Genomic DNA, 25,858 nt, shown 5'->3' on the forward strand with positions numbered 1-25,858 from the left:
AGCAAATAGCAACTGTCTTCATAATGCAATAGGAGCTCAATTGTATTAAATGTGGCAAACATGGTTTAGGACTAATCTGTTTACTTCCAGACAGCATGAGCACTATAGACAATGTGTCTGCCAAGGTCACATCTAGTCACAACATGAACACTGGTGATATCACACAGAGCTCAAAGCAACATGTTGGCCAAAAGCAGCAGGATTATGGCTGCATAGTAGTAGTACGGTAATGCAGTGTTATAAGGTCACGTACAGCAGGTCACGCAATTCCAGCTGTTCTGCTCCATCGCATAACAACCCATATGTTGGAAATGTATAAAAGTCCATTTTGGTCACTTGAATAGTGAAGCAAAAATCCTGAATCACGCAGGTTGTAATCACGCCAAACACATGTCTCTGTCTGTGAGGCAGAACTACATGTTCTCTGTATTTCATGTGTCTGTGTCTTCTGTTGGATTAAAAACTATTTTTAGCTGAGGTATGTTGGTGGTTTTGTGCTCGTGGATGCATAGCAGCTTGTGGTGGAATGTCTTGGCATTGTGTCTTGTCCTGGTTTTACCTGTCTATTCCATTAGCATTTGTTTATTGGAGGAAAACGTGTTTAAAATACACACTTGTCTGGCTTCTGTGTGGGTGAGGATCCCCAGAGGATACGCATGCTGAGGGTGACTACCCTTTAAGCTAAAAACCCACCAGTAGACCCTTTTCATCTGCTGCAGAGACAAACAGCCTCTGTTCAAAGGCCTGTAATTAAGTTTTCTAGTACAGTAAGAAGCAACAATCCAGTCAAAGCAAGTAGGAATACAACTGACATTTAAACTTCGAAGATACCTTAAGTCAGAAATGCTGAGCTTCTTAAAAGCCTCTACTGTACACTGTAATTAAACTGTCTCCATATTTTCCATAGTAAAAGACATCACTCGCCTCGTTACAGATAGATCTTTCCCATTGCTGCAAATATTTGATTCAAAACATTGAATTTTCCTGTCTGTTATCATCACGGCGTAACTAAAGAAACTGTCTAAATGTGGCCTTATTAGATCAGTAGATCTGTCTATGTATCTATTCATGCAGCTCCAGAAAAGTCTCTCATCAAAATAACTGAATGATTGTCCTGCTTTCCACTCCTTTTTTTCTCCTCCAGTGAATTGTCAGATTAGGCCAAATCCTGACTACTGGACCATACTGTGGGGCACATTGTTGCCTTTTTTATTTCGTCAGACTCGGTAATACAGTCAGAAATGACTGTATTACTGAGTCTGCTGATAATGTCCCTGTTGGCCAGGTCCTCTCGCATGGCCTGGCTGCTCCGTTTACTTATCAGATGGGCGTTCGTTTGTCTGACTGTCATAATGAGCATTATTTTTTTTCCATCACTCTGCTAAGTGAACATCTGTTGCTGCGATGTCTGTCATTTATGCTAAACGCTCATTACAGCAGTGTCTCTGACACTGCATTTCCAGACACTGTCAAGTGTCAAACTTGTCAAAATGTCGCAACACATTGCTACTATTAGGGGATCTTTATTTTGGCATTGTCATTTGATCATCTTTGGTTTCCATACAGAACTATGGAGTTTTCTGTTGAGCCATGGTGACCGTTTTCACTCAAACTACTACACAGTTTTTTTCTATTCATTCCAAATACACTGTAAATAAAGAAAGGCTCTGGATCTAGCACATTGCTGGGAGGGTGTGCAATCCCCCAGAATATTGAAATACCCCCCCACCCTCAGCCACATACACACACACACACACACACACACACACACACACACACACACACACACACACCAACAATCTTTGACTGGCAGACCAGGAAACATAAAACTGTTAGTCTTTCTTGACCAGCTCTGGCTCCTCTCCACCACTGGATGAAGTAATACAAGAAAAAGAGATTTTAGCTAGTCAGGTACTACTGATGTACTACAGGTACAGCATACTACAGGTACAGCATATCTTTCATTGTATCTTTACAATTCTTCAGTAAAACAAGAATGGTCAAAAACCAACAACCACGAAATTGGAAGCGGTTCTAGATTGCATGTTTACGGTGTCATTTTAATTATTTCCTGTTTTGATGTCGGATTGTGTAACGATTTAGAATTTGTTTTGAATGAACGGTTAAATGAAGTTCTAAAAACCAACAGCAAACTTTTTCTGCTTTTAAAGTGGCCCTTCTAAACATAGAAGGACATGCTGAAGCTGAAACCGTGTGCATAGTGAAGTATGTGATTGAATCACATGTCATTGGACACATAAAAGCACCATTTCCACTACTGGCCAAGGACAAATAAAAATGTGCACTTTGAATTATACATATCTTCATGGAATGGAATTTGTTGTGTCTGCAGTTGCACAAACGGCAAAGTTGTCTGTAAAGTGCCCCCTCAGAGGAGCTAATGGAGCTTCTGCCTACAGGAAAAAAAAGGCTTTGCTGGCCAAATTTAGCTGATGGGGCGAGGCCCCGTTTCTGCTGTAATGCAAAAAGGTAGTGCAGCTAATGCCTCTGAGACATTCAAGTGCTGACATTTTAGTTGTTTATTTACTTTTCTGCCTTCATCTCTGCATCACTAAAGGGACAACTGTGAAACCCCAGCTCCATCCGTCAGGGCTTCGCTCACCAGTGGTAACACTACAAGTGTTCTGTGGGTTGTTGTCACCGCCATCCGTGATCAAATGTTTGTTTACGACGTCCCACTCGGCAGCATAACATGCCACTTGCGAATGCCAAATACCAGAGTCCAATCTGTCTGGGGCTGGCAGACAGAGACGAAGGTCTTGGTTGTTCATTTGATAATTTCACAAGGGTAATGTTGTCAAGCCCTGCTGAAATGCACAAATCAGAGAGGGGAGTTGTATTTCAGAAAAAGAGATGAAAATTGAGGGAATGGCCCGGCAGAAATCAAGTTCTCATCAAAATCACTTTTGTAGGAGTGCCCTCGATCTAGTTTGACCTTCCCTGGTGAGGGAAGGGATGGGTTGTAATTATCTGATATTCACACCAAAGGGAAGGACATTTTTAATGTGTCTGGCATTAGTTTCTTATGTATAAGCGTTGTAAAAATGTTCTTAATTAATTGGCAACAATGACAAAAGCACTTTCTCTAATCCTGAAAAAATTTGACATTTTACAGCTTAAAGTTATGTCTTTATGCCATCAGTGGTGTTAATTTATGACAGGGCTGTAGTCCTTTTTAGTGGATATTTTGGTTTATTACATTGCCATCATCCTTTAACACAGCACCACAGCAACACATTGTTAAGAGTTCCCTTTCTATTTTGGTTCCAAATTTTATGCAATATCAGCCACATAGCAAATCTAAAATAATACTGCCCATCAGGCATGATGTGTCATAATGTGTTTTTGACAGATCAGTATTTTTATGTTTTTAGTTTGGTATGATGAAAGCATTTGGGTTAAATAACACTGCTTTTATGTGTGGTACTTATTATATATTGTTGTATTGTTATTTATTTACAAAGCTACTGAAAAAGGGAGAGAGAGTTGGAAAAGATGGAGTTTGCACTGTTTTCTGCACACCAACCTCTGAATTCTTTCTTTTTTCTGAGAAAAACACTCTCAGCAACTGATAACAAAAATCCCCTGACTTATTATTCTTTTTATATTCAAGAAATGACCATATCACACAACAATGATTTATTTTTATTTGTGTCTTTTTTGGTACATAGAGAGGAAGGGGGGGGGGGGATAACTGTGAACTAAGGCCTACTTTAAGAGATACTGCAGCTATTCATCATGAGGACTCGGTTCTTAGAGTAAGAAGGCCTGAGCTTTATAAGGTGAGAGCAGTGGGAGCGTCTCTTGTTCAAACGCGAAGACAGAAAAAAAAGTCCTCCTCCAGTGCATTTCTGTCACACGTGTGGGCAGCCTTTGAATTGGGTGAAAAACCAGGAAGAGAATTCTCGTGTTCAGGCATGTAGTGTCACAATTTACTTAATTTTCTGCTTCTGCGCTCCCTGCGGCTCCCTACGGCCTTCCGAAGATACTCACTTTAAGCAAGCCATAACACCAGTTGTTAAATACTTCCTTAACCAAGGGGAAGGGCAGTAGAACAGATTTTAGCAGCTTATGGTTGTACAGTATCTACTGGTCTAGCTTTGATGGGGTTTATTGATCAGTGCCAGTGATTCTAAGATTACTTCCTCAGATGCACAGATTTCTGGTTTTGAAAAGATAATACTGGTAAAAGTTATTACAGAAGCATCAATTAGTTGGTCCTATAAACAAGTATTGCTAGTGTAGCCAGTGCCAATAGCTTTTTTTCCTCCGTAGCACTCCAGTGCTGTTCAAAAACTGTTAAAAGCACAAAATGAGCCACTCATTACATGGTGAGTTGGGTGACATGGTCCTTCATTACAGTAAACATGGGTATTGTAGTTAATTTTTGAGGCACTCCCACACATACAGTGCCCTGCTGCTGAAAATCAAACTCAGTAGAGTATCACGTGTTAATCAATCTGAAAACAGTCCGCAACAAATTCTCTATTTACAGTTTGAGTAACATTTATTAAAACTTATAGTGCCCAGCTATTTTTAGAAATTATTGAGCCTTTTTAGAAAATAAAACATGTACTTGTGGCATGTTTTTTTTTTTTTTTTTTAAAGGGACCAATGTAAAAAAATTAGAATAACGTCAGCCTTACCCTTCAAAACTTTGTTTCCTTGTCTTGTTTTTGAACAAAAACAAAGCGTAGCTGCTAGCATTTTCAAATGCTCAGAAATGGAGAACAGAACTATCCAGGAGCAACTAGCGTCATGAAAACTTCCAACCTTGAGGGTAGAAAGCATCAGTCTCCAGATAAAAAGCAAAAAGAAAAGTTTTGTAATTGTTTAGCATGGTAATGTCTTACCTCAGCATTAGATGTTTTTTGTGGATCTCTGCAATAATTATCTGGCTTACTCATCTCTTCTGTTAGAATGTGACTTTATTGTTTGTATTAATTACAGAGCACTGGATGCTGGAAGTGCTGCTGATGTTACTTTAAATTCAAGCAGTTATGGTTGGTACTTAGTCTGGTTGTTTTGTAAGAAATGTGGGGTGTTAATGACTAGTAATGTGCTGTTGCTTACTATGGCATTTAACATGTCACTGTGCTGCATTGCTCATTTTCACCTACAAGATACAAATCAGTTTCAGCATGTAAAAACAAGCAGCTGCAGGTTCAAATTTGTAATCTGTTCTGTGATATTTCCCCAGCTTCTCATATTCAAATTTTTGGAGCCTTATATTAAAAAAAGTCTGTTCCTGGCAGGTTCACCCTCCCGTCAGGTTCACTCTCCTGTCTTTTCAGCTGCATGTCTCTGTGCTGCTGTCGAGAAAACCTCAGAGCTGTTTACTTGTGAAGATAAACATTATAGATATCAAAGTGCTTGAGACGATTGATGAGATTGCTGCTTATGATCCAAGGACGAGGCCGTGGTTGTCACTCGAGAGTTGACGACTATTGCAAGAAAACCAATACATTGCAAGGAAAAAAAGAGCTTTATCTCTCTCTGTGTGCCATTTTGCAAATTATTCACATGAATTACAGCATTAAGTGTGTTTTTTGTTAGAAAGACCCAGCAGCTTTTTCTTAATTGACTTTGAAATAGATTTTTTAATTTGTGTACACTTCAGGATTTTCTTGTTTATTACGTGTGCATGTCACGATTTTCGAACATGACATGCACACGTAAACTAGCATGGAAATGGGGTGCTCTGGGGGTCGCAATAACGGGGAAATGAAACGCCACATGCGGGACGGTGACAACAACTCGTGCCGGGACATGATCCACGGTCAACGGGAAAATTAAATGCCACACACTGAAAAAACACACAAAAAGAACCATTAACCATTAAATACCCATTGTGGCCCAAATTAACGACAGCAAGGTGACCTGTACACAAATCAATAGATTAAATAACGTGACCATTCCACAAACTTCAACAACACTGGGCTGGCAGACCTTGTTAGAAAATGGGCTAATCAGCTGTGTTAATTACAAAAAACTCCTTTAGTTTGGATTGATGACGACACGGCCAGAATTTCCGCCAGAATGCTCCTGTTGCCAGACCTTCCTCTGCAGCGCTGCTGAGACAGGTCTGGCAATGTGAGACAAAGACTCCTCAAGTCCAACAACAGGTTACTTTTTAGAAATTAAAATGTATGTTTAGAGTGTAGTAATATTATATCATATTATCATCTTTACTGATGTGATGTGATCAAAGAAACCTATCCGGTGAGATAAATGATAAACAAGGAAATCTAAACTCCAGTCATTTCACATGTTTAGCGTGATCTGCTCACATTGCCTAAGACCCTCGCTAAATACCCTAATCTAAAACTGTATTTGAGTTAATGCGCTCTTCTCCAAAGGGAAACAAGTGTTACAACATAACGCTGGGCACAAGGGGTCGTTCAAGAAGGTACCGGATCCATCAGGCCTGCACGGAGCGGATCAGAAGGGGCTTCTACCCTCGGGCCCACTAGGATCTTAAATGAGGACACTGCCCCTCCCTCTCACCCACACACTCGATGAATCATATACAAGTTAAAGGAGTTGACGAGATTACATTTTACTGGAATTGCATCTCCTACAATTTCATGTGACAAAGAAAATTGATTCATTGATTGATTGAATGAACAGGGGACATCGTTTTAAACTCTTCAAGTCAGTCCTGTGACATCATTATAGCATCCTTCACACTGGTGACGCGTGAGCTTGCATCATCTATCGTCAATGTGTATAATACATGTCAGGATACGGCATACGGGGGGGGGGGGGGGCCCTTTGTTAAAGTGAATTAGTGATCATATTAGTGATGTATGCCCCATATGCATTAATTATGTATCATTAATAGCCTAATTTTACGCATGATCTGTATCTGTAATGAAGATACAGAAAAGAGAAAAACATGGCAAACATAGCATATTGTCAGTATTTTAGAGACCCCCCCCCTGGGATTTCCAACACACATATTTTTTCAGGGGAGCTCATGTCTTATTAAGAGGATCCTCCTCTTGGCTCCTGTGTAGTTCACACCCTGACAGCACTGACCAAAATCCCAGCATCCATTCAATCAATTCTCCAAGAAAAGCAGCAGTTTTACCATTTGTGCTCTTTGAATTGGCCCGTCCCAGCCACTGTGCCCTGACTTCTACCCTGAGCTTGTTAAATGGCCCTTTTTTAATACACATCAGATTAATACAATAAAATACCCATATGTAGTCTAGACTATCAAAAATGTATTTCATTGTCGAGATTTCAAGGGATTTAAGTCTAGGAACACATTTTTTTGTCAGCCTCATTATGTCGTGGACATATTCCAGTTTAGTGACTGCTCTGCCTGTGGGGACGATCTTTTCAAATGTGTTCAATAAATACTCTTTCAAAGGGCCATTAAGAAGCAAATTAAATTATTTGATTTTTTTCCCGGTTTGCATATTTTATTTATTAACAGCAGACGATTAGATTAAATTACAATGTGTAGAATGGTAGTTGCCATGATTTCTGGCAGAAAATGTCATAAGTGGGTCATGAGGACATGGTCCTCTGTGCTCAATGGAGAGCAATCCAAATTCTTGAGCACAAGCACACCATGGAGACACAACAAGCTGCACAGAAGAGACAAGTATGCTTTAATTGGAGTGAAACCATACTAAAAATGAAGAGAAGGATTTTTTGAAGTTTTCTTGAGTCTGTCCTAGGCAGTTACAATGCAATTATTGGACAGATGTTTGAAAGTGACTTACAGCTCCAGCATGTGATACGTTTTTCTACCAAAACTCTGCACTGGCTGAAAAATAGGTATTGATAATAGACTACAAAATTACACCACCTGATGGCATACTTTGGGAATTAATCCCTGATTGATCACACTGTGCTGTGGTCATTTCATTCTGTGGGACAGTTCCTGTTTCACCAGGACCCCAGGGAGCTCAGAAACGGGCAGATCAGAAATCTGGCCTGAATTGTATTGACCAAAAGCTCTTCTGTTTAGCAGTCTGTCAGCCAACTCTGAGTCTAATAGATGTTGCCATGGCAGAAGGCATCTGTGTGGAATGAGTAAGTAATAGCTCTGTCTTAGCTAAAGTGGCTCACTCTGCCTCGCCACTTTTCCTGTGTAGCAACAACAGAGATTCTGAGAATTTGGGTGTGTATTATTTGCAGGTTACTGCCGCACAGCTTTCCCATTTGCAATGCTCTTTCATTAATCAGCATTAACGCTGTTCAATGGGAGCCCGATTCATGTGGCGCTCCCATGGGTAATGATTCATCCCCTCTCATTTGTGGTGCAAAAATGAACCAGAGTCTGTGAAAAGGGCCATCTGATTAAAAGCATTGGTTCTGTGCAGTATGCAGAAGATTATGATGAATATGTAGTGGCTTTTATAACCTGCTGGTGAGTGTAGGTAATGAATATAAATACAAGTATTACTCACAAGGGTTGCACCCCTACCAGGAAATGGACAGGGAATGGTTGTGCTCAACAATAATGTGTAATGATCATCTCTTAGGATCAGTATTTTTTTGTTCAAGATACAGTGATCAAGTAGGAACTGGGTCACCTCATTTAGTGAGAGTCTGAGGGTATTACGTTTCCCCTTTTCAACTCACATCAAAGGCAACACGCTTGATCAGGGTGATTTCTTAAACATTACATTTTTCTGTTTCATCTCCCCTTGACGCTGCTGTATCAAATAATTACTGTATTTTCTCTGATCTGCGGGATTTGATGAAAGAAAACAATAAGCGATGCAATAACAAGAAACAATTTTTTAGAAACAGCAACCTGTTTACGTCAGACAAAAAGTAAAATACAAGATTTGTGATTGGATGATTTGTACCAGACATGGCACGTTTAGGACCGCAAATGCAAATGCAAAAGTGTTACAAAGTTCAGTATTTATAGGTAAAGTTGGTTCCACATGGTCATGAATCATAATGCTGTCAGGTCACGCTCATACCTTTTGTCGTTTGCTAGACTTCAATTTCATGAGCTTTGTATACAGTAGGTTCAGCTGATGAAAGAAGCCAAATTCAAACTTATTTTAAATTGTTAATAACTTTGAACTCAACTAACTGAGAATGATGGTGGTAATGCTAAAACACAGATTGTGTTTGAGCTGTGCGCCTATTCTGGATGCAGAAAGGGAGACGGTTTCAGCTGAAAGTCAATTGCTTTCACAAATCATGGATGAGTGGGCGATGCACTGAGCGCAGGTTAGCGTAGCAAATGGAAACACCTCAGCGGGGCTTCAGAATTTTTTATCTGCCAGAGAAATAAATGGAACGATCTGGAAGATGTCGCAGGGGCCTCAAACTTTCAGCCGTATGTTAATGACACACTTGAGAGAAGAATTTGATTTAGGCTATGCTTTCGGTGAGTTTGTCCAGAGGAAGTTGTTGTTGTACAGAGTGGAAATGCAGTGATGTTGTGGCGGGAAGAGAAAAGTGAAGCAGAGATTGGGACTCATACTTTCACAAGCAACGTGACAACCTCCTGGAGAACACTGTCTACTTATCATATCCCAATACTAATATTATTGTCATTTAGTGTTTAATACAGAATTTAAAATATTTTCCTCATGTCTGTGGCCACAATCTTGAAGCTAAGCTTAACTTAGCAACCAGTGTGTTTACAAATGAATAGTCTTGAAGGCAGACAAACAAATGCCAAACATGTTAATAATTCATCTCTGTCTTGTATTTCATGAAAATGAGACCATCAGATCAATAATCTTGATTGGCTCTGAATGTCTGTGGATGGGCTGTTTGGAGTCAAGGGTGGCTCTGTCGAATAACCAGAATCACAACAATAACTGGGAAGAGAATGCTTTGGTTTTTTCTCTCTGCTATTAAGTATTCTGTCAGTGGACACCTAAATTGCACGTCAAGGTAAAGTCACAAAGGACAGCTGCCAGACCTGGTTTGTTACCGAGCTGACAGAAAATGAATATGTATTCTTCACTGATTTGAACAGCCTCTTGGTTTAAGGTGGAAACCAGTACTGTCATCTGGATACCCTTTAGACGCAAGATCATAAATGATCTTACTTCTAAACTACACACACTAGTCAATTAATCTTATACCACTGGAAAGCCTGATTATCTCCCTTTTTAAATTGTGCAACATTTGTAAAAAACATGCATTTGTGGGATGGGCAGCAGAGCTGAGTATGTGGGTTGCGCCCATGAACATTTGCTAAATTGTCCCAAGAAGACCGCTTCCTCATCCTGTCATCACTTTCTCAATCTTCTACAGATCTGCAGTCAGGGTCTGCAGGGCAATGTGGCCGACGGCTCACTGCCCAGACAATTAGAACAGACTGTTTGCAGCCAATCTATGGTCTCAAATGGGGGGCCAGGAGACCTGCTATGACTGCCCTCCATTGTCAGGCCCTTTTGTGCTGGTGTCGGCAACACGGGTACTGGAACCTAAACATCTGGAGGAACGTTATGTTCTGCAGTGAGTCCAGATTCTGCCTATAGCACTTGGATCGTGGGGTCAAAGTGTGAAGGAGACAGGGAGAACGCTTTGCTGATTGCTGCACTGCTAGAGTAACATCTTTTGGTGGAGGCAGGGTGATGGTGTGGCATCTCTCTAATCGGAAAAATTAGACTTGTCATCATTCAAGGCAATATGGGCAGAGAGATATCAAGACAAAATTCTGCAATCAGTGGCACTCCCATATCTCCACGGTCTGGGATCACTCTATCCTTCAATATGACAACGCTCGTCCCCACACGGTGGAGTTTATCATAGAATACATCCAGAATTTGCGAGTGGAGAAGATGGAATGGCCTGCCAGCAGACCTAACCTCAACCCACTTGAGGGATCAGCTTGGGCGTGCTGTTTGTGCCAGGGTGAGCAACACAACTACGTTGGCTGACTTGTGACAAAGCCTGGTTGGAGAACGGGATTCCATCCCACAGCAGTGTGTGACCAGACTGGTGACCGGCATGAGGAGGAGGTGCCAGGTTGTTTTGGCCGTGTATTTTCCTTCCACAATCTCCTGTTTGTTAAATAACAAAAATTGTGAAATTGCCAATATGTCTTGTTACTGCAGATTTCAATCACTCAATCCACCAAACAAGAGTCAACAAAGAAAAGCTGTTGGGCATTGTCAGAGAAGATTTGGCAAATGTTTTATGGGCCGACCCACTTACTCAGCCCTGCTGCTCAACCCTCAAATGCATGTTCCTTACAAATGTGGCACCATTTTAGAGTGAAATAATCAGGCTTTCCAATGGTAAAGATGTTTTGCCAAGAAGCATTGTTACAACAAAGCAATAATCTACCAAACACAAATGTCCTTACTTTTTGCGCGTAGTTTATATTAGTTTTAGGTAGCCTGGAAACCAGACGAATTTGCCGACTTGTGTTTTTGCTCTGGCAGACATGTCTGGCCCCCATCACATTCAGACCAGGTCCCTGGGCCCACAGCCGTTAAATAATATCTGGCGGGTTTAAAACGCTAAATAATATAGAAGCTTCATGCTTAAATGTAGTTACAGGACATAGGTACTGATTGTTACTGTGTATCCAAAAAAAAGCACCAAGCTTACAAAACTCAGCTCAAACTTTAAACCTAGCTGTAATTTGATAAAGTGTATGCCCATTCCTCAAAACGGATCAAGAACCGCCCCAATTTGCACGTGTTGCTTAGCGCTACGACATTTCATTGCTTTGATTTGTTGACGAGAATCTAACAGCGTCCAGAGGTATTGTAGTATGTGCCGTTGATAACACCTCCTTGGAAATCAAAAAATGAACTCAGAGGTTCCAAACTAAAATGCATTTGTGAATTATTCCGGCTAAGTTTTAGCAGTTGTGAACCAGAAACGTAAATTTTTCATCAGAAAAACCTCCTTGCCGATAACATCTTTTCAATATTAAACCCATGATGTTTCAGGTGCATTTGTTTAGTATGTGCATTGTATGCACACATGCATGTTCAGTATGTGAACGTGTAAAATATTCTTCATTCACTAGTGTATGTACGGGTGTGTAGATTTGTGGCAATTGTGCCACAGGAGAATGTACATGTTTGAAAGATTACACATATGTATATATAAGATTTAATGTTATTATTTATGGTTTATTTATGCCAGAGAAGAATTTGATTTGTATTTACATTGGGATGTATTTCTTCCATATGGATCAAGTGACGTGTGGTGCATCTAAATGTTGATTATGTATATTTATTCATTGGAAAATGGGTGAAATAAAATAAATATATTACAGAATTTCCCTTTGGGGATCAATAAAGTATTTCTGATTAAAAAAAACATGCATGCTCAGTGCAATATGTTCTCCCTGATGAGCTGAGGGTTATAAAAAGGAGGATTTCACCTCACAATCAATCAAGTATCCTGATGATGTGTCTTTTGGATTGTGTCTTTGGGAAATCCAAAACTATTTAATCTGTTCAAATTAGAAAATTAGTTAGTACATTTTTTCACAAAGCATGGGAACTAAATTTGGAAGCTTTCAGATGTCAGTGGTTAATATAACTGTATAAATGCCCAATGGGTGCATTATGAAGCCCTACATATTAGATTTGTATAGGAAATGTGAGTGAAAACTGTGACCTGAAGTAGTCCTAGCCTTCTGGCTCATATATCATATAATATGTCATATTCATCCATCTCTGTTATTGATTCATCTGTGGAATTGCTTTTGCCATGACGCAATACAAGTTGGAGGACTGCTTCAAACAGAGGGCGCTCACCTCTGACCCTGGACATAAATCATCCCCTCTAATAAAATTGACCTGTCCCATTCTTTTTCCCTTGCTATTTCCTGCAGGGTCAAAGCAAAGAAAGGGGTGAACCTGCTCGAGACCAGGTCGAAGAATGCCCAGTGGAAGGTGGCCTGGGAAGTGCAGTCCGGCGCCAAGCACTCCATTACCACCATCGATGTGAACAAGAACAAAGCAGTCAAACAGGGGTAAGTCAACATCCCTGTGCTTAAACAACTGTTTCTCCCTAACCAACTTCTGCAGCTGTTGATTGCTGTCCCTGCTGCTGCCACACGAAGACAATGATATCTGTATTCCTTACCACTGGACAAAAGTTTTCTAAAAAGCTTTGCTTGCTTGTAACAGTCATAGTTCACTCTCTGATCTAAGGCATCTTATAAAAGTATACACCATACTTGGAGATATTATCTGCTTAGTCTAATTACATCTGCTGTTAATTCAGTCTATGTAGAGTGTTGAGGTTGGTGGTTTTGACTGCGGGCATTAAAATACCTTTGAGATGAGATCTTGTCTAAGAGCAGTAATTATGCGGAGTTCATCAAGGAGTAAAAAACACCTAATCACAGTCCTGTAGAGTCTGACGGGACTGTAATGGACTCTGTCTGGGCAGATTCAATATTAAATGCAACTTCATGGTAATAGTGAAACTGGAGTTGCTAAGTGATTTGCAAGCTTAAAGTAGTCTACATGTTGTAGAGCCTATTAATGAATTTGTTAAGGAATACAGCCTTCAACTGATTGGACCAGTAAAGAGCAGCAGTGACATGTAGAGTCAGCTTAAAGGTTCAATTTACCCCAAAATTACAAAACACAAACATGACCAAAAGTGGTATGAAGCAAGGGAGCTTTTGGATTTTGGATATCTACCTCTACTCCGATACAACAGAGGTAAATTGGGAATTGGAAAGTGAAAAGTAAGTTCAACAGTACAGCAAATATTGTTTCCATAGTCTTTTTCTACAGTTTTTAGGGACTAAAGTGATGCAGCTTAGCCTTCCTTTAAACTAGTCCCACTGAGGAAAAGCAACCTAAAATGTACAACACTAAATCAAAATTTGTGATGCGTTTAATTCATTAAGAACTGAAGCACTGGGAGTAAACCGGGGTATCACCAAGCCTTGGAGACCTTAGCAACTGCCGGTCCAGATACTGAAAGAGCGAGAACCGAGTGGCCTTACCTGAAAAAGAAATCCACCTTTCCTCTCTGGTTTACTTCTTAGCGCCTTCATGGCAGCCTTTCTTGCTATATTTAGTGACCCATGTCATGTAATTTTTGCCACTCTGTCACCATGTGTGATATGTTCAGTAGGGGGTCAAGCATGGATAGAGAGATCTGTCATACTGGATTTTGTCAAAAAAGCAGTAAATTCTGTGGCCACCTAAAGCCAAACAGACAAACAATGTGCATCTGAAGTCATAAAGTCACGGAAGAATTAATGTTTTGATTCTTCTTTACCATCAAATTGATTGAACATGAATTCAATATTATTATTATATCAAATTGTTTTATATATATATAAAAAGCACTCATGCCTCTGAAGATTTTCTTTTGGAAATAATAAGTTGTAAACTTGGTTTGGTACTTGTATTTAAGGTTGTTTGAAGGTCCGCATAAAGCCTTTCGAAGTTTAAGTAAGGAATTCCAACAGAATATCGACCCAGTAATTTGTGATGTGTGGAACATACATAACATACATACTTCTTTGTTGTGGGAACTGACTTTACCAGTTAAATAACAAGAGCAGGGTGAAGCTAATTACTTTTCCTAACCTAATGTAGTATGAGATGCTTAAACTCAAAGCTGCACTGTGCACATTTCTATACGATTTAATGTAACGTATGTAATTATATGTTGGTGTTTGTAGAGAAATAAGTGCTTGTGAAAATCTGGGCGCTCCAGATGTTTCTTTTCATGCATTGCATTGCATTCTGCCACAGTGTTTATTCTGACAGTATTATGAGGCACCTAAGCAGGAAATGTTGCAATCCTACACAGTGGTTTTCACCAGATTTTAACCACAGGGGCGGGGGAGCAGAAAATCCTCATAAGAATCTTTTTTGGAAAAGGCATAAGTTATTTTGGGCGGCAGTAACACACAACCTATTTAGTTTAACGAGGACTTGTTGCCTGTGGGCAGTGTTAAAACAATAGTTTATACTTTCCTATGCATAACAACAGCCTCTCCTAAATGTCTGTGTGACTGACTATATAGTTTTTGGCATACACAGCATTATAGACTATTACAAATAAATGTACCTCCTACAAATTTAATCAAACAAGGTAATGAAAAAGGTCCATTGCTTCTTTAATTCTTCAAAAATAATCTGCCAAATACAGACCTGCAATTCATGTTACATGTGTTCTTGTGGATAGTTATTGTTATCATACTTTCAGCACCTTCTTTGTTTTATCCAAAAAAAAAAGTATGTCCAACCCTTTTGTCTTTTTTGAGTGGATGAGCCTTTACTGCAGGACTGAACTAGGTGCTACAGCCTAATAAGACTCCGAGACTTTACAGTAATGAGCCCCAAAATACATCCATTCTCAAGACAGTTCTTCCCCTCATTACCCAATTCAATTCAGTAATAAGCAGATCTGATCTAATATGTTTTCTAAGTTTAATACATGTTTTCATTTATAAGTTTTTTATGCAAGATTTAAGCAGCTAAGAAGTAACTGCTCACTATTTAGCCCCCACCTACTCACACATACCCACTTCTCCCCCACAAAAAGACAAATTACACATACACAAGCATCATTTTGCATCTCACTGGTGAATACATCTTAGTACCATTTCTGTTTGAACATCTGGTTTTGCTTGCTCCAAATTACTTGAAGTTGAGGAAATGGGGTGACAATGTTTTCCCTTCAGGGTGATCTCTTCATCACTCTCCTCTCTTTATTATTCTCTTCTTATCTTGGAGTTTCTCTTCATCACATCACTCTTTAGTCAGTGTTGGAATTATTCAACGTATTTATTTTTCTGTAACCCTCCATCTGGAACAGTCTCATTCCACTGGCAGCTCGTTGATAACGCCACATGAACCAATGCATTATTGATCACGGTCAATGGATTCCAAATGAATAATGTTCTTAAAATGGCTGTGGCATTACCATTGTCCCAGTCGGGACATGAGTAATTACCAATCATTTTAAACTTTTGCTTTTAAGGCAGGGTTGTTAATGTTGAAAAGCAAGCAAGATTTGAAAGTTTCATCTCCTCGGGGGCTCCGTCTAACCCCTCCCCCTACCCTTGGCGCTCCGCCCCACACACAGAAGTGCATGAGCATCGTGAGTGCAATTTTACTTCATGTCTCATTCACCAGTACGCAAATATTATAATCCTGAATCCTTAAAACAAACATGACTACTGTTAGCAGTGCGGTGACGATGCAAATTGAGCTCAAGCTCGTGCACAGGAGGGGTAGAGTATGCGCAGTGGTTCTTACCCAGGGTTTTTCCACAGGGCCTTTGGGCGGGGGGGGGGCATTAAGTAAGACAACGTATGACAGTAAGCATGATCAGTCTGTGTACAGTAAAGGCAATGAGTTACCTTATTTGACAGAAATCTATACGCATTTGCCTGTTATTTCTGACAAGTTAATTTAACAAAAATGTCTATTAAACCCCAGTGAATAAAACTGCTTAAAAACAAATATTAAAATACCACCGTTAAAATCTCACTCTCAACAGTAAAACTGAGATAATCGCTCCTTTTCAAGTTCAAGTTTATGTTCTGCTTTTTCAGCTGTCGTACATACAGTCGGAGAAGATTTGAAGTAGTATATTCTCCCTCAGTTCTTAACATTTTGGCACTGGGGATTTTCCTTTGGGGCCGGCTAAAACCTCTTTGGGGGGGCGCCAAAAATTCCTCAATGCAGCAAAATCCCTGTTACCTAGAGGACCACAGAGCAGTTACTGGAGGGAGTTTTTACAGGATTAGAGCAGCTAAAGGATATATTTCATTCTTTTTAAGAGCCCATAAGTTATTTATTGTATATTGGAAAATGTTACCAACCCTGCCTCTATATTCCTTCTTAATTTCAATAAACCATCCCTAGCCTGTTTTTTTAAAACCAGTGTTACAGACTCAAGTGCTGTAGACTTTCTTGAAGATGGCGTCAGCTTCAGCAGCAGCGAAAGCAGTCACAGGTGGCTGTGAACTACTACTGCAACAAACCAAATACGCAACAATCCAGGGGTCTGCAGGTCTGATATTCGTCAAGTATGCTGCAATACTTACATTCTACTGGCTCCAATTGTAATATGTGGCTGCTCGCCAAAGCCGTCTTATATGGACATGAAATAATCAAAGGACCAGTCCTTGACTCTCTAGACGGCCTTTAACATCTTCACGCACGTCAACGCAAGCTCCACCAAAATCTGGATGCCGTCAACGTTCCTGCTCCTGTCCACAGTCATCCCCCTTGCTGCCTGCCCTTCTGCCTGGGAGGTGTGGAGGCAGATTGCCTGCACGGTCTGGATGGGTGCTGTCCGGCAGGGGGCCATGCCCAGAGGTTGTGCCCTGCTGGAGCTGAGGAGGTGGACTGCGGGCGTTTATGGACCTGCACTGCCTCAAGGAGCGGAGGGCTTGCCAGCCATCGGACCCCCGGGGCCGCTGCCCTGTGTGGTTGAGCCCGGCTGCGGCGTGCTCGGCCATCTGCTGCCCACACTGTAATGATTTTAACCAAAAAAAAGTCTAATTACATTTTAACCACATCAAGACTTTTAATAACTATGCTCTTATTTCTTGGAAATGTTGAGCTTAATCCCGGGCATGGCTCAAAAATCTTCTTGACAACTTTAAGTATATGCACATATGGGGACTATATGCACATGCAAACTGCAACAGACTGTTTACTGTTGTGCCACAACCTCAGTGTATACTTCTACCTACAACTCAGGGCTATTTTGGCCATTTGAGACTTCCAGCTCCGTCTACTCTCACTCCCTCTTCGATTCCAACTTCCTCCCCAGAGACTTGTTCACTTGGTCCAATAGTCAAAACAGTTACAGCACACAGAAGAACACTTCACCCAGGAAGTCCAACTAATCTAAGTCAACTTGGTAACACCAAAGGCTTTTAAAATCTGCCATTTAAATACTCGAAGCCTAGTTTTCAAACTAGATGAATGTGATGGCAATTTCAGAATCATGGTTAACTCCCATCATTCCTGATTCTTTTCATTTCATAAAAAATTATGAACTTTATCGTAAAGACCGCACTGGTAAGCCCGGCAGCGGAGTAGCCTTTTATGTGAGTCAGAAATATGCGCACCTAATATCTAAATTTGAAAGTGAAACATTAAAACTGGTTGTACATTTTACATCTCAACGCAATTACCATTATTGTTACCAGGAAGCCTCATAGTGCCAGTGTAAATGTTGATCTATCTCAGCTTTCTGACATAATTCAATCTCTTACAACAAAGATGCTTGTCATTTTGGGTGATGTTAACCTTGACTGGAATGATGGCTCATCAAAATCTTGCAATTTTACATACCGGAAACATGTGTCTAACTTAACAAAATGTTGAATCAGAAACTTTATGTTTATAATAAGATCAAATAAAATCTTTCTTCTTCTGTTTCTGAGACCTATTTACATGCAGTTGTGTTTTCAACTATGTCCTACTGTCTTCCTATTTGGTCTCTTACCACGAAGGAAATTACTGAACCAATAGGACGACTATACCATCTAGCTCTCGAGATCCACCTACCTTCCAAAGCGGTCTCAAAATTGCATTGCACTTGCACGTTCTAAGGCTTCGACATACGAAAACTTTATAGCCACACAATTGCATTTAATTTTGAGATTCAAAATGCCACCTTACCAGCAATTGCTGCACTTCTTCCGACACACATGAGACCAGGATGCCCCACTAGGTCAGTCTCACAGGCACTTATTCCAGTTCCTTAATGTAAAAACAACTTTGGTCAGAAAGCTTTTTTCTATACACACAGCAAGATTTGGAATGACATTCCGGATCACACCAGATCATTATCATCCATCACATGTTTCAAAAAGGCATACAAACAGCTACTTCTCAACAGTTACACTTGCACACATTAATTGCTCATATATTGTCCAAGCCTTATTTGCACTGTCCGTATTTGTCTAGCCCAGCTAATATCTTGTATAAATGTCTTTGTCCTTATGTAACTGTATTGTTGTCCAAATTTGTCTAGTCCATATCAATGTCCTGTACAAACGTCTGTCCCTACGTGCTGTAACCATGTTTAATGTTTTATGATTCTGCAGAACAGGAACCTGGTGAAAACCAGTTTTTAAACTGAGTTGGGTCCGTTTATATTGTAATGTAATGTTACTTTTAACTTTCCTGTATAATAAATATGAATAAAGGAATGAATGAATGAATGAATGAATCTCAGACTTAAGCATGGACCATTCTGAGCCCTCTGTTCACCATCTCTGTTCTTCTATTGTTGTGACTCTGCTTTGCGGTGCTTTGATCCAATGAACTCTCCTTGTTAATCAGTTCAAACAGAACTCTGATCAAAGAATAAAATCCTCCTGAGCTCTGAAAAAGCCCCAAGCTACAGCTTTTAAAATATATACTTTGTGCTATACAGACATGAGCCTACATCATTAACTTGATCGAAACAAGACCAGACTCTCTTGAGCCATATTTACTTCCTTCCTCTCTTCCACTGGTCTGAAATCACTCATTTACGATGTTTTTCTTTATCGCCCACTACTTTTTGAAAATGGTTTTATGTCCAACATCAATAACAACATCAATATTTTTTATGTTAATTGCTTTAAAAACTGGAGGGAATAATTACATGACATTTTTAAATTGTTCATTTTAATAATGTAAGATAATGAAGAACAGAGCACAGGAAATTTCACCAAACGTTTCCTTGTGGAGGGGTAATTCCTTTATATTCTCTGAAACCTTAGGAACTGGACTCAAATGGCACTAATTAGCTAACACATGCATAATTTAATATTTTGAGGAAAAGGTCACCATACAATCCCATGGGCATGCCCTAAGGAAATGTAAGTAGACATACTGTAACACGGTAGCTACTAGAGCTGTGAGGAGAAAAAATGCTCACCAATCTAAGTGACATGGTTTTGCTTATTGTTTGGTTATTGTTTTTATAGACCATGGTAAGAGATAGACATTTAGAACAGCAATCATTAGGAATTCTGATAAGAGCTTGTGCAAACAGACAGTGATGTGATATTTTCACATATACTTTATGATGTGAGTCAGATCTCAAAAATCCTGTCAGAATGTCAAATGTAACTTGCTAATTGCATGATTTTCCCCGCTTTTTTAAAGCTAGCCTACATTTTAACAATTTAAAAAAAAAAGCATACCCTCTATCCCAAATCAGTGCATTGTAAACATCATTTTTCTTTTCCTCCAGCGTGATGGCAGTCGACACTGTATTGAGCGGCTGTACGTGTACTCACTCTAGTGGGCCATATTGATGACAGCTTAAGTGTGTCACAGACAGACGGGGGTGTTTGTTTTCAGTGAGTGATGTCGAGACAAATAGGCTGAGATCTCATCATGATGTTCCTGAGAGGAACCTTTTGTGGGTGGAGGCTCATACAGATAGTTTGATCCAGCTTTCATTAAAAGGCTCTCAGACTGAATGGTGGGATGGCTCTCTGCTTTTGTGAAGGACAGACAGAGAGCGTTTCACTCTCCGCTAAAGGTGAAGTTATAAGCGGGATGCTTCTCGTCACGGGTGGAGAGAGATTTAATTTGCCCCTTCGCCACCAGTGAGATGGTTTCATGTAAGGCTTGTTGAACCTGAGGATTACAAACCCAACAAGCTGGATTTTCTCAACAGGAGGGCTGTTATCGCTTCTACATCACTGGCATGTTTGCGATAGTAAAGCAGAGATCCCTGGCAAAGTCTTTGGTATCTTTGCACTGCAGAGAAGGGAAAAGAGAATGCTCAAATATTTCACGTGCACGGCCATCAGAGCAATTAGGTTACATACCAAAAGCTATTGATTGGTCAGAAGCGAATCTGCAGCCACTGCAATTACGGTTATTTGAAAGCGAGAGGCAGAACCAAATTTGCAATCTCCTTGCACAAGCTCTGCACTCGGGCCTTAAGAGAGAAGAAGAATGCTAGCTATCATCATTGAGGTGCAGTGATTGTTTATTGACACGACCTGCACACTGCTTTCAATCAGAGGCAATCACTGATTAATCCCTTGCATATGATAACTCCATCTAAGTAGGCAGGAAGGGCCATTAGAAAACTGTCATTTCTCATCAGTTTTAGCTTCTCGCAGACCCATGCATAAATTGAAAAAACTTCAGGAAAATAAATAAGTCTCCCGTCAGATTAGATTTTTTTTTTTAAATTAAAACACAAATAACTTAATTATCAGGGGAGATGTCTGACATGAAGCTTTATCTATTGCATTAGCAAGACAATCCAACCCAGTCCCCTACAAAATACATTTGTACACAACTAACTAGCTTTGCCAAATACTTTTAATTGGATTGCTGTCTTCAAAACCAGGAAGCCGTAGTGAAAAGGCAGAGCTGGATGGTCGGGCTTTGAAACTGCCTAATGCATCCTACGAATTGTAAGGTTTAGGCTTTGTAACACTTACACTTATGTAAGGTCAACGTTAGTGAAAGACGTTGGTTTTGATTAAATATTGAATATGTTAATGCATTCTGTCCATTGCTTTGAGTCACTGTTGATTTTTCTAATATTTGACCAAGATCGTTATCTTTACTTAATCGTAACCAAGTCTTTTAAGATTTCTAAATGTAACCATACTTGAATCAGAATGGCAAAACACTGCACACAGTCGCACACAGTTGCCCCGGTCTAAAGGTGCCTAGGACACAACATGATGGCTCCATCTTCCCCGTCTCCCAAGTAGCCACAAACAATTATTTGAATGTCAGAAACTTATTTATGTTACATTAAGCAGAAAATATATAAATAAACATATAGATATAGGTAAATCATACGAGGCTTCAGGATAGCCTACCACCAAAATAACAAACAGTCCTGTCTAGCAGATAAAAATATAACAAACAAACAAAATGGCAAAAAATGACAATAGACTTACCTCCCTGACAAACCTCCCTGATAAACAGGAGAAAACAAGAATAACACTTCTGGCAGTCCACCCTTACTATCCAAAAGAAACGGTACCTAATCTGAAACAAAGTTGAACAAAAGCAGAATTGTGGCCAGTTGGGCGATGAGGAGGAGGAGAAGGAATGTCTGCTGCCTACAGATGGCCGCCATCTTGGATCCTTATATATAAGGCGGTCCCCAGCTGCATCCAATCACAAAAGATTTCCACCAATTATCTCTTGGCTACAGAACCAAACATATACTGGGGACAAACACTTCTCAGATCTTGACTTTTGCGAGATATTGAGTTTTATTTGCTAGATATCGCAAATTCAACAAACAAGAAGGCTTACCTAGCTAGCTAGTTGCACACTAGCTAGTAGGCAATATATATTTTAGGTCTGTTTAAGAGGGTCAGGTACAAAGCCTGAATAGGAAATGGGGACCACGAAGGGCAGTGAAATGCAGGGAGGTTCAGAAAAGCCTCTGCAAAATGTAACTTTGATCTAAGCTGTGCAAAATGAGATGTAAAGACATATTAGCTTGGTGCACTGATAAGTCATTAGTTAGATTCAAGTAAGGTTCATCCAGGTGTCTACAAATCCTTTTAGTTTTATAGAAGGTACATTTTGTATTCAGGGTTTGCGACTAGACAAAAAAACAATTTATAAAGGGATTACGGCACTAAAGGATTACATTTCTGTATGAGAGAATGATTCCTGTAATATGCTTTAGCAGAGTTTCAGCTTCTTCACCTTGACCTCATTTAATCAAGAAGGTTTTGAACGGAAACCACTTATTATAATGGCTGGAAAACAAAATCATAAAATCTACTAAAATGAATGGCGCTTTGTCACTTTACAGCTTCAGTATTTACATCGAAACCTGAATATCTTTACGCTTGCTTTCAACGCTTATTTTCAACTAATCAACTAATTAAATCTATGTGAGTAAGCAATGTTTTTATTTTAGTCAGTTGTCTAGTCATGGAACTTCAGTTTGTACACAGCACACTGTGACCTTTAGCATCCTACAGCCATGTTAACTGCCATGTGTCTGTCAGTCTGAGATCCACGATCGGACTATAGGAGCTGCTGAGACTACTGTTGACTGAATGGAATGTTAGGACACTCATTTAGTTAATGAATTTGACGGACCTCCTACGTGAGCTTTGCTGCATGCATAGCATTGTTTACACTTCACCAGAAGCCAACTGCTAGATACTGGCTTTTATTCTGAAATCTTCTCTGGACGGTCCTTTTATTTTATTTCACTGATCCAACCAGAATACTGTGGTCAAACGGAAAACTATCTTAAAAGTACAATCAGCTCTTCTGTCATTTCAGTACCAAGACAATAAAGCTATGATTTATTTTCTGAATGTGCAAACTCTGTATGTATATGCTATTTGTTCCTGTTTATGTATTTTATGTTCCACAAAAAAGACACACCTTCAGATATGCAGATGTAGAACATTAAAGGGAATAAATAACAAATACTAAAATAGATCATTTGACAAGTATCTACTTGTCTCGAAAGCTTCTGGCTGCAGTGCTTTACATCTGGAAGCCTTAATGAATACATAACGTCTCTTTTCAACTTAGGGGTAACTTTAAAAATAACGGCAGGGCAGTGTGTCGGCTAAAATGACATGTTTAATTATTAAAAAATGATACACACAATTTAATTTCCAAAACAAATGCAGGATGCAGTGAGAGCATGTGTTGTTATTCTGTGTTTTTCATGAACATGTTGCTGTTACTGACATATGAGCGTTTTTTGAATTCAGTTTTTTTCTGTGTTTTTATGGTCCGGCAGGGATGTATTGGGTAATGTCGAGGTGATGCAGTTGGATTTTGAGATGGAGAACTTCACCAGCCTCTCGGTGACCAGAAGGATCAACTGGAACATTGACTACAAGGGCCAAAATCCACCTCCTGACTCAGAGAAGGTTGTGACTGAGTTGACGGTGGTGCAGCGAGATATTCAGGCCATCATCCCTCTGGCCATGGTGAGTATTTATTACTTTTTAAAATGATCTGACTACCTTGGGTCCTTAGTCTACGGATGAGGGCCAAATGGATTTGAGTTCTGAGTGTAAGCTCAGAATTCTGACTTTATTCTTATAGTTCTGACTTTAAACTCAGATCTCAATAAAAAAAAATTCACACGTGGCCTTAATCCTCCTCCGTATTAATCATGTTAAGATTTGTTAAAAAGAAACCAAAACACCAGAACTGAAATGCCTAAAGCTTTTAAAATGTAATGATAGATGATCAATAAGCTGTCAGAAGGCATAATGACATATGCCGTCAGCAGGTCTGATCTCATATAAGCCTTGTTCTTTGTGAAATACTACACCACCCAATGTGTGGCTGCACAGAGCAAGCAGCCACACAAAGGTTTGTTATATCTGGTCGGCTTCTTTAAAGAATAAAACTTTGTAGCTGGGAGATGTTAGTGTGTTTTTCATGGTTTATGTGAAGTTATTACTTTAAATGCACAGTGTTTTTCCTACAATGTTTTCTTAAACAGCTGCACAGTGCATACTCCTACTGTAGGCTTAAACTAAAGTAAGAAAAAAGGATGGAGTGTGTTGGAAAGCAAGCATACTGTATCTGTTACTGGTCCTTCAAAAGCATGAATAGGGATGTATCCCATTCCTGCACATCAGCCCAAGACGTCATATAGCCCCCAAACCTGTTTGAGTTTGTGCAGATTGTGACGGCGTTAATGTAGAACAAACTTTTTGCTTTATCCTGCAAACTGTGTTTTTCAAAATCTAAGATCTGTATGTGCAGTTCCTTCAACATAGGACTTCCCATTGCATCAGGAATCTCATGAGGGACAGTTTATCTCCACTAAAACTTTAAATATCCTAATCTATCTTAATGGTAGCCTGCACTTGTATGTAAGTAAATGTGATGTATAGGTTATATTATGTATTCATTACCAGAAATAATACTGACAGCTTGTCAGAGATTAAGTAAATCTAATCAACATCTGTAGTCTCTGCAATGGCTTGCTGATTTTTAAGAAAGTCCTGACACATATTGTTCTTTTAATTGGGGCTCTTCTTCTTGCCTTGGGAAAGGGGGCATAAGTGAGGCTAGTAAACAGAATAATGTAAAAAAAAAAGAAGAAAAAACATTAATCAAGCAAGAGTTGCCTTCCCTGACTACTTCTGCTCTTGTGATCTTGCTTCACTCACCTGTTTAAGTGAAAGCCAGTGAAACAAGTCCTAACCCTTATGGTATTTGCTCATTAAATTGTACTGTACATAAATGTCATAGTAGAAAGGATGCAGGTGGGGAGAAGAAGTAGACGTTCGGCAGTTGTTGAATGTGAATGAGCGCATTGCTGTGTTCATGGTGGGCAAAGGTTTATATTGCAGCTCTGAGGCTCTTCAAGAACACTGAGGTATTCGGTCAGTATAACATTCACTGACATCTATTTGCATAGTTGCAACTTTTCTTCCCCTATAGAGCAAATATACTTGAGCTTCAGTTATGAATTTGTCTATGCTGCACATCTGTTGTAACATAAGGTTCACTCCACATCTTTGGTTCCCTTGAAATTTGGGATTAGCATGCATTGTGTATGCCTTGTTGCTGAAATCTGCTAAATAAAGCGGCCCTGCCTTGTTTTGCACGCTGATGTGTTTAGCTTCGCAGCAAAATTAGATTTCTGTCTATGTGACTTTCCCTTGTAAAATGTTCATTATGAAGCAATATGGCAGGAACTGTTGGTCCTTTTTTGTGTAGCAGCCTGCCACCTCTGCACTCTATATTACTTGGTAGGTAGATCTATGGATACATTTTTGTGTCTAAAGGTAATTGAGACCATTTCACAATGTTTACGACTAAAAACAACCACTCAGGTCTTTTTTCCTGCCACTTTTAGGGGCACTAATTAATGAAATGCGCCTGTGAGTTGTGTTACAGGATAGGAATAAACAACCTATATTGTTATCTGGTTTGGAGAGCTGGTT

General features: G+C 39.7%; 1 protein-coding gene across 2 annotated transcripts in view; it reads left to right on the plus strand.

Moving 5' to 3' along the window:
- tmem132e (transmembrane protein 132E) overlaps positions 1 to 25,858 on the plus strand; it is a 330,057-nt gene that overhangs the window by 262,196 nt on the left and 42,003 nt on the right. For both annotated transcript variants that reach the window (XM_034889700.1, XM_034889699.1), the window contains exons 3-4: positions 12,818 to 12,958; positions 23,686 to 23,878. In XM_034889700.1, coding sequence (XP_034745591.1) covers positions 12,818 to 12,958; positions 23,686 to 23,878 — 334 coding nt within the window. The remainder of the gene's footprint in view (positions 1 to 12,817; positions 12,959 to 23,685; positions 23,879 to 25,858) is intronic.

This window comes from Etheostoma cragini, chromosome 13 (assembly GCF_013103735.1).
Source record: "Etheostoma cragini isolate CJK2018 chromosome 13, CSU_Ecrag_1.0, whole genome shotgun sequence".
Lineage (NCBI taxonomy): Eukaryota > Metazoa > Chordata > Actinopteri > Perciformes > Percidae > Etheostoma > Etheostoma cragini.